Here is a 10,048-nt window from a genome sequence, read left to right as displayed (position 1 = left end):
TACGATAAAAATATAAGTTCAACTTACTAGATTAATCTAGAAGCTGTAAATTAACAGGATAAAAGTATACATAAATCAAAAAATCACCTCCCTATAAAAATGATAATGATTTTGTAATAACATTATTCATCGTGGTATTTAGTTATTTAGTTATTGAAAACAATAATAACAACGTTATGTTTTTAATTGTCGTTTATAAGTTACTGTGCCACAAGTGGAACAAACAGTCATAAATTTTATGCGACTCCTATAATCCTTTTGACTACAAATCATATCTTTTTGTAAACATCACCATCACCAACCTTTTCTTCGTTGTTTCTTTTTAACTATAAATCAACCAGTACGCCACCCACCACTTAAAAACTCAATTCCAAATTCTATTTCTTCCCCAATTCAATTCCATTCACAATATCCAAAACCCATAAATCAAAAATGAATCTTTACACACCAACAAAAATCTTTAAATTTCTTGTTTTATCATCTTTTTTAATTACGTTACAAACACAACAAACACTAATAACCGCAGCTTCATGTCCTATGGACTTTTCCTACGTGTCACAAATCGCGTGGCCCACTGCCGACTGCCGTCGTCAAACGACAGCCGTTAGCAACTTAACGTCGTGTTGTCAAACGTTACTTAGCGTTTACGGAATCGGAGTAGCAGAACGTTTAAAAACGACGTCGTTGTTCAATTTGCCTGATTTCGACACGTCCAAAACTTGTTTAGATGATTTTCAAACGAAACTTGATGCATTAAAGTTGCCAAATGATATTGCAAATAATTGTTTTGATCCTGAACAATTCGTTATATCGAATAATACGTGTGCTGGGATTCGTACAGTTCAAGATTGGGACAAAAAGTTAGGGAATGATACAATTCTTAGTTCATCGTGTAAAGGTGATTTAACTGATTTAACTGCTTGTGCTGATTGTGTTGATGCTGGATTGAAGGTTCATAGTCAGTTGAATTCTATTGATGGTAATGTTTCTCATTCGAATGATTGTTTTTATTTTGTTGTTTTATATGCTGCTGGTGTTGTTAATCAGTTTGGGCCTAAAAGTGATGGTGCTGTTGCTTGTACATTTGGGATTAATTTTCCACAAAAATCGGGTAAAAAAAGTGGGTCGAATTTGATATTTGGATTGATTGGAGGACTAGTTGCAGTTGCAGTGATGTCATTTTTTGTGGGGTTGTACTTTTGGTGGGACAGGAAGAGGAAAAGGGAAAAAGTGGATGAATTCGGTACGGATGGTTTTGAATCGGGTAGGTTAAGAAGGCGTCCGAATACTGGTTCTATTTGGTTCAAGATTCACGAGCTTGAAAAGGCGACTGATAACTTTTCGCGGAATAATTTCATTGGTAGAGGTGGATTTGGAGTTGTATACAAAGGCGTTTTACCTGATAAATCGGTGGTTGCTGTTAAAAAGATTATAGAATCGGAGTTTGAAGGGAAGGATGAGTTTTGTAATGAAGTTGAAATCATTAGTAATTTAAGGCATCGAAATCTTGTTCCACTTAAAGGGTGTTGTATTCATTGTGAAGATGAAGAGTACGAACGAAGAGACGATCAAAGATACCTTGTTTATGAGTACATGTCAAATGGTAACCTTGATGATCATTTGTTTCCAACAACAGGTCGAAAATCACTACTAACATGGCCTCAAAGGAAGAACATAATTCTAGATGTAGCAAGAGGGTTAGCTTATCTTCATTATGGTGTAAAACCCGCAATTTATCATAGAGATATTAAGGCGACGAATATACTTCTAGACACGAATATGGGAGCTAGAGTGGCGGATTTCGGATTAGCCAAACAAAGTAGAGAAGGGCAATCTCATTTGACCACTAGAGTGGCCGGGACCCATGGCTATTTAGCGCCCGAATATGCTTTATATGGTCAACTTACTGAAAAGAGTGATGTTTATAGTTTTGGAGTCGTGATTTTGGAAATAATGTGTGGGAGAAAAGCAATTGATTTGTCTTCTGAATCGCCTCGCGCGTTCTTGATTACCGATTGGGCTTGGTCACTTATAAAAGAAGGGAAAATTGGGGAGGTTTTGGACCGTTCGTTATTAGGATATGATTCGAGTAATGAAGGTATGAACCCGAAAGGGATCATGGAAAGATTTGTGCTTGTGGGGATTTTGTGTGCTCATGTAATGGTGGCTTTAAGGCCTACAATTGTGGATGCACTGAGGATGTTAGAAGGTGATATCGAAGTGCCTGCGATACCTGATAGGCCAACGCCGCTAGGGCATCCTTCGTTCACCGGAGATGGTAGTACTTTTAGCATTTCACCGGTGCTAAGTGGGCTGCAGTTGAAAGCTAATGACATGCTTAGGTAGGTTACAACAATAAATGTTACTAATAAATTATTTAGTTAGGAAAAACAAGATTGCTTCAAGTGTTTATTCGTTTGGTAGCCATGGATGGTTAATGTCCATGGAGATAACTCGGGGTTTGTTAATTATTCCCATGTATAGTGTGTTAAGAAAAACACATTTTTAACATATAAAATGTGAAAAAAGTCTTAATGCAGAATCTAAGGGATTGGGAATTAACTATTGATTGATTTGATTTTATTAATTATATAATAATAATAAGTATAATAAAAGAAGAAAAGGTAATATGTTGATTCGTGATTTGATTTATTCGCATGATATGTTAATTTGGTTTTTAGTGTTTGTAATTCTGTTACTTTATATGGTTTTTTGTAAGTCAAGATCTTTGTGCTAATTTCTAAACACATGGTAACGTCATGGGCTTTTGGTTATAATCACCGCTGGCCGGCCCAAACAGGAGTGCGTACGCACTATGCACATACTCTGTGACAAGATGCAAAGATGCAAACACATGTGTATTCTTAACGGAAGAAAAACAAAACCTTGCTAAAAAATATCGAGTATTGTTTTTTTTAATGACGGTTGGGAGTCATTGACGAGGTCAGATGTGATGTCGACACCCACCCACCCGATCATTACCTTGGTACAAATCATTACAACTCTACTGCCTCTCGGAGAAAACCCCCAAGACGAAGCCATACAAGCATCGGGTGTGGTAAAACCTCCCGGGTGAGTCCCCGTAGGGTGTTCGCACCCATAACTGAACCAACACGTCACTAACACGTCGTAGCGTGGTGTGTTAGTGACAAATTATGGAGGCGTGCTACACGGTTACACAAATATGTGGCGAGCTAGGGCCCAATTTTATGTATTTACACTTTAATATATATTATTTTAATATTTATAAGTTTTTTTCACCAAACTTTCAATCATATTTTGACACGTCATCTTATACGTCACTCAACACACCACTATTCTCCAATCTACCAACACTTTTGCCACATCACCGTCAACTACCCTATCTCACTCACCAACACACCAAAAAATCTCGCCACCACTACAATAGTCAATAGGTCTTAATGGAAGACAATTAAAACCTTGCTATTAAAAAACTAATGAACTTTTCTAATTCGCTTTTTATCCTTTTGTTTTTTTTACAATTAACACAAATTAAATAAAATACTCACTTAAAAAAAATAAACTACTCTCAAATTTAAAAATATCTAATCTAACTTGCGTTATCTAATCTAACTGTGCGTATGAAAAGAAAGTCTAGGTAAGTGTATTTAAACCCAACCGTTTAAATGGTTAATTTGATCATAATCTAACTATTGATTTGAATGATAATATCTGTTTCTCTCCTAATATTAAATCACTGATTATTTGAATTTCAATCACTAATTTAAATTTAATCATTGATCATTGATCATTGATTAGAATATCAGCCAAAACCTTAATTAATTTGGCTCTCTTCTAATTAACTATTTATTATTCATATTAACCCGCAATGTCACAGTAAAAACTAACATTACATTTAAAACGGAATATTTTAGGTGCTTAGCAGTGGCGAATTTAGGATCAAAAACCAATGGGGTCCTATATAATTTGAATGATACTTTATTAATTTTTTTCCCTAAAATATCACTGTTTACTTTAAAAAAATCATTGATTTTAAAAATATATGAGGTCATATCTGTAAATTTAGTGGTGTCCTATAAAATTTTATTAGTAAATTATAAAAAAAAATTAAAATTTAGTGGGGTCAATGGACCACATAGCCCACAATGTAGAGTCGCCTCTGGTGCTTAGGGGGATCACTCGTTGCCAAAGGGAGAGTGTTAGATTGGAAGAAGAAAACAAAAGGTTATTAGAAATAAGAACTAAACCATTCTCATTGAAATTCAAATGAAGTTGAATGGTTCGATAGGTTTAGAGGAGTATTACATTGTGACGACCCTAACTTTCCCGACTAATGTAATTAACCTAAATCAACGAAGATAAAATACAATAGACCAAAAAATAACAATCAAATGCCAAAATATAAAGAAATCAAAGTTTACTCAAACTCTAGTAAGGCAAGAAAATTTCAACCAAGTCATGTGTGGGACTTACAAGTGCAAGAAAATTTTTACTCGGAAATGTGGACTGTTAACCAAGATGGACCAAAAGGCTATTTCGCCTCGTTTATTTTTAATTTTTATTAAGTTATGTTGTCTGAATTAACTTATGATATGTCAATGAGAATTAAGTGATCAATAAATAGTTAGACAATTTGTAGTGGGGAGTGGTGTAAGTTACTTTTTGCACTTTTTTTATGACTGCGGTGTGAGTTTTTTTCTTTTGCTAAGTAGCGGTGGTGTGCGTTTTTTTGTGTCGGTTGTTAGTGGAATGCTAATGTGACATTTTATTTTTATTTTTTGTGTTATCTTTATTTGTTTTATAAATTATAAATACATAAAAAGACAAAAAACGGCTACATTATTTAAAATAGATATAAGGGGATGATTCTCACACACACTTTTTTGATCCTCACACACCAATTGAGTATTATTAGAAGAGTAAAAAGTTAAAATAGGTGTGTGAGGATCAAAAAAGTGTGTGTGAGAATCATCCCTCATAATTTAAATATGTTAAAACAATAAATTAAAGACAGTTATATTTTTTCAAATCACACCCTCTCTCTATATATACTCCATTCTTTATCGTTCAAATCACACTTCAAATTTTTAACAACTTTTAATTTTCTAAAACTCTCTCTCTATTCAGTATGAATCCTTTATTCATTTCCGTTGAAGTCAATTACGATGACGAATTTGATCGGGAAGTGAAGAATTATTCTGACGGATGTTGCACATCGTACGAGTTTGATATGCGCCAATTTTACTTAACTAATCTCCTTGTGTATCTTCAAGAACATGTACATGTCAATCACAAACAGGTTTGGTTTTTCAAAAATGGCTACGTTCAAGCCACGCTTCTTCAAGATGTTGAAGATTGGTATGCTCTGGTTGGGCGATCCATGATACGCCATGAAACAATTAAGTTGTACATTGAATTCAGGGATGATAGCGAGTATGTTGTTGATGATGAGGAGGAGAATGTTGGTCATTCAGCTCCTAACTACTGTAGTGATGAATTTCAAGGTGACTGGATAATTTATTAGGTTAATGTAATCGCGGTATTAGGAAAATGTAATCTTGTTGAAATAATGTAATCTTGTTGAAATAATGTAATCGTGAGTTGTTTAAATAATGTAATCGTGGTATTTGATAGAATAACATAATTTGAATTAATAAAGAACAATATTACATAATTTTAATTCGTAAACAAAATAAAAAAAAATACATAATACATAAATTATTGATTAGCATAACGGAAGTAGGGTGATAGATGTCAAACGTGCTCGGTTAAATTTGCCTCCAGCTGATTGTGAACTTGTTTATCTCTTATTTCCTTAATCCTAGCATCTCAATCCGTCAAATCTCTATGTAACCGGCGTGGACAATTACCCGGGTTAGCAGTCATTCTTTCTTCAGTGCGTCCAATCGCAAAACTGTTATCTTCGCAAATCATGTTGTATGCAAATCATGTTGTGTAATACAATACAAGCATACATATGTCTTCTAATTTTATTCGCCGGAGTTTTCAACATTGCAAACCTACCTTGTAGTACTCCGAATGCACGTTCAATGTCTTTCCTAGCACTTTCTTTGAACCGTTTAAATTTTTACGTGGTTCGCCAGTTGGAGAATGGGGCGCTTTGACCAACATAGCCCGATCCGGGTATATACCATCACCTAGGTAATACTCTCTCCCGTAGTGATGCCCGTTTACCTCAAATGGCGAAGGTGGAGCAGTGCCATCTTTTATATTGTTGAACAGCGGAGAAAAAATTAAATCATTAATGTCGTTATTTGCACCTGCCATACCAAAGAATGCATGCCATATCCACAAATCTTGAGAGGCCACTGTTTCAAGCATAATTGACGGGCCATTTTTATCACCCCTAATATATTGCCCTTGCTACGCAAGAGTACAATTCTTCCACTCCCAATACATACAATCAATACTACCAAGCATACCCGGTAAACCATGTTTTTGTGCATGAAAATCATATAGCCGAGAAATATCTTCGGCAGTTGATTTTCGTAAATATTCTTTAGCAAATAAATTAAATACGCACTGACAAAAGTTCTCTAAACAATCAGCTGATGTTTTCTCACCAATTTTTATGTATTCGTTAAACAAATCGGGAGTAGTTCCATACGCCATTTGACCTATGATGGATGTACACTTTTGTAATATCGTCAAACTTTGACGACCAAGTGCATCGGGACGCTCTCTAAAATATAAAAAATAATCGGGAATATGACTACTATTAAAGTTGGATATATCTTAGACGATTCGGAGAAATAATTGTCGACTCATTCGATAACGTCGTTTAAACTTTTTACGTGGATACTTTAGATTTTCCGCAAGATAATCGTTGTATACTCGAATACACGCATCTTCATGATCCCTTGGAATATAAGTACGGGTTAGAGGGATTCGTGAATATACTGATCCCAAAGTATACCTGTAAGTTGAGTAGGTTGAAGTTAAACTTCTTAATAACTCTTTTGAAAAATCGCATATGCGGGTGCGAGACTAAACAGGTTACCTATGTGAGTATGAAGTTTTTCCGTTTCAAAGAAACTTGGACATGGCTTCCTATATACTCATGAATGGATATAAACGCATGGCTTATAAAAGCGTCAAGATGAACGTTAGAGAAAATTAAGAAACTAATGTATATATTATTTTATAGTTTTCAAATGAGTTAAAGGGTTTAATTCTTTATGAACACCCCGATTCTCGAATTCTCATAGATAATATGCTAAGTGGAAATTCAGCTCTTATAAACATTTCCGTTTACGCATAAGTTTGTGTGTTTGTTCAAAGTTATTACATAAATCAAAGGATTACACTAAAATGAGGGGGAATTGCTTGTGATTTTAGTGTCATCGGTCATTTTGTGTGATAAGTTGATTTACTTGAGACAAATGGATTTCTGGTTAAGCTTTATAACAAGTTAGGAGAGTGTGAAGTGCACGCTTGTTTAAGCTAATTAGAGTCATTTAATTGAAAGGTTATGTTTATTAGTTGATGTCTTTTTGGCCAAAAGACAACTATATTAATGAAATTGTGTAAACTTTTAATGGAATGATGTAACTTTACATGAAATGGTGTGACTTTTCATGGTATCATTTCATCAAAAGTTAAGACCATTCATGCTAGCTATTTGCCAAAAGGTGTGACCATTCATGGTACCTTTTAGCCAAATGGTGCAACCTTTCACACTCAATATATAGAGTGATTTTGTCTCGAAATCAAGATGATGAAACTTGAACATTCATAGTATACAAATTATCTATGTTCTTGACTTCCAATTTTAGTTGTCTATATTGAAGTTGTGCCTTTGTCTTATCTCGAATAAAGATTTTGTGTAACCCTAAGGCAATATATATATATATATATATATAGGATCGAAATATTTTATCGCGAAAATGATTACACGATTCAAAAGTTTATCCGGACTCTCAACCATATCTCCAAAAATATATATTTTTAAATAATAAGAAAAACATTGTGTAAGTGGCAATTAATCAAGCAGATCTCTTTGTTAGATCGGAACATATCCTATTTTGGCCGATTGCTATTATATTGCTTCACGGTTGGTAACTAGTCTAAGGACAAAGAATACACTAGAGAGGTACATAATTATCATCATCGTATGGTTAATACAATACCTTGTAATTTATGAGCAGTCAGATACATAATTCGCACAATGCTAGAACACGCCGACCAAAAAGCTATGAGAGACCGATGTGTGTTTTTCAATTATCAATTTGTTGGGTAAGCGAGGAAACCCTCATATGAACGAGCACATTGGCTCCCCCATAGAAGGTAAAACCTCGGGTAATCAAGCCCCCCGAGCGCGAGACCTGGTACCGGGTGAATTGCGCATTATGTGCACCCTCTAGTCACCCTCCCTTTTTGAACAATTTGGCATAGCCAGGAATTGAACCCGGGTAGTGTGTTTCATTGGGCAACTCGGTGGCCACTCAGGCAAGCCTGAATGATTTTTTCAATTATCAATTGACTTGTAACATAATTTAATATATTAAATTTGAAAATGATGTATAATATGGATGGACTGATGAATTATATTTAAATGGATATGAATATGTGTATGAATTTAATATAATTAGATGGATATAGATATAAATATAGGCAGTGGCGGATCCATAATTTTTTTTTGACAGGGGCAAAAATTTGATAAAAACGGATCTAAACATACATTAGAAAATTATGTAAGAAAAATGACTATTGTAGGTTCACATTCAATCCTGCATCCTTCAATTTGTTCGAAGAGTACTCAAACCAGCTGACCTAATACCACGTTTCTTGCTTGTTTCTTATACTTACTCTATAACCAAAACGTTCAGTATCATTTTTATTAAACTTTAATAAATAAAAAATATTCGCGAAGAATTTTCGATCGTTGGGGGCAGATGACCCCGGTTGCTGTAACATCCCGCGTTTTTCCGTTAAATTAATTTTTAACACTGATAATGCTAAAAACGAACATATATTTCATAGCATTATTCCTCAAGAAAGACAAGCTTTTAGTTGCAATTGTTCTATTTACAAGAGATATTCGTTTAAATAATAAAAGGTGAAGACAAAAGACAGATTCGACGAATTGAAGACGCAAACGACCAAAAAGCTCAAAAGAACAAAAGACAATCAAAAAGGTTCCAATTATTGATAAGAAACGTCTCAAATTCACAAAGAGTACAAGATTCAAAACGCAAAGTACAAGATATTAAATTGTACGCGAGGACGTTCGAAAATCCGGAACCGGGACCAGAGTCAATTCTTAACGCTCGACGCAACGGACTAAAAATTACAAGTTAACTATATATATAAATATAATATAATATATAATTAATTATATTAATTATATATATATTATATATATATATTTAAAACCGTCGGCAGCAGGAAACTCCAAGGGTGTAAAATGAAAATACCTCTCCGCGACTCGCGGAGTTTGAAGGCTATTTGGCCGCGAGTCGCGGAGCCCCAAAAAATCATTCCTGGCTATAAATCAACCCGAATTCTGATCAAAATCAATATCATTTTTCATCTCTCTCTCAATATATACGAGTAATATATATTTATATTTATAATTTATATTTTAATTTTAATTATAATTCTAATAATAAGGGTATGTTAGCGAATGTTGTAAGGGTGTAAGTCGAAATTCTGTCCGTGTAACGCTACGCTATTTTTAATCATTGTAAGTTATGTTCAACCTTTTTACATTAATGTCTCGTAGCAAAGTTATTATTATGCTTATTTAAAACGAAGTAATCATGATGTTGGGCTAATTACTAAAATTGGGTAATTGGGCTTTGTACCATAATTGGGGTTTGGATAAAAGAACGACACTTGTGGAAACTAGACTATGGGCTATTAATGGGCTTTATATTTGTTTAACTAAATGAAAGTTTGTTAATGTTAATATAAAGATTTACAATTGGGCGTCCCTATAAATTACCATATACACTCGATCGGACACGATGGGCAGGGTATTTATATGTACGAATAATCGTTCATTTAACCGGACACGGGAATGGATTAATAGCCATTAGAATAA

At 34.3% G+C, this 10,048-nt stretch overlaps 2 protein-coding genes across 2 annotated transcripts; one reads left to right on the top strand and one right to left on the bottom strand.

Annotated features, from left to right (window-relative positions):
* Nucleotides 1–381: 381 nt before the first annotated feature.
* LOC139885754 (probable receptor-like protein kinase At1g11050) lies at nt 382–2,619 on the top strand. The gene has a single exon (XM_071869512.1). The coding sequence runs from the start codon at nt 433–435 to the stop codon at nt 2,344–2,346; it is 1,914 nt and encodes a 637-aa protein (XP_071725613.1). The 5' UTR covers nt 382–432; the 3' UTR covers nt 2,347–2,619.
* A 3,245-nt stretch (nt 2,620–5,864) lies between these two features.
* On the bottom strand, nt 5,865–6,615 carry LOC139849648 (uncharacterized). Its single transcript, XM_071839285.1, has 3 exons — nt 6,405–6,615; nt 6,007–6,263; nt 5,865–5,903 (listed from the first exon to the last, which is right to left on the bottom strand). Exons 1-3 carry the CDS (start codon nt 6,613–6,615, stop codon nt 5,865–5,867), a joined length of 507 nt encoding a protein of 168 aa, XP_071695386.1.
* Nucleotides 6,616–10,048: the final 3,433 nt, after the last annotated feature.

Source organism: Rutidosis leptorrhynchoides, chromosome 1 (genome assembly GCF_046630445.1).
Source record: "Rutidosis leptorrhynchoides isolate AG116_Rl617_1_P2 chromosome 1, CSIRO_AGI_Rlap_v1, whole genome shotgun sequence".
NCBI lineage: Eukaryota > Viridiplantae > Streptophyta > Magnoliopsida > Asterales > Asteraceae > Rutidosis > Rutidosis leptorrhynchoides.
The sequence above is the reverse complement of the archived record's forward strand: the minus strand, read 5'-3'. Positions and strand labels throughout refer to the sequence as shown.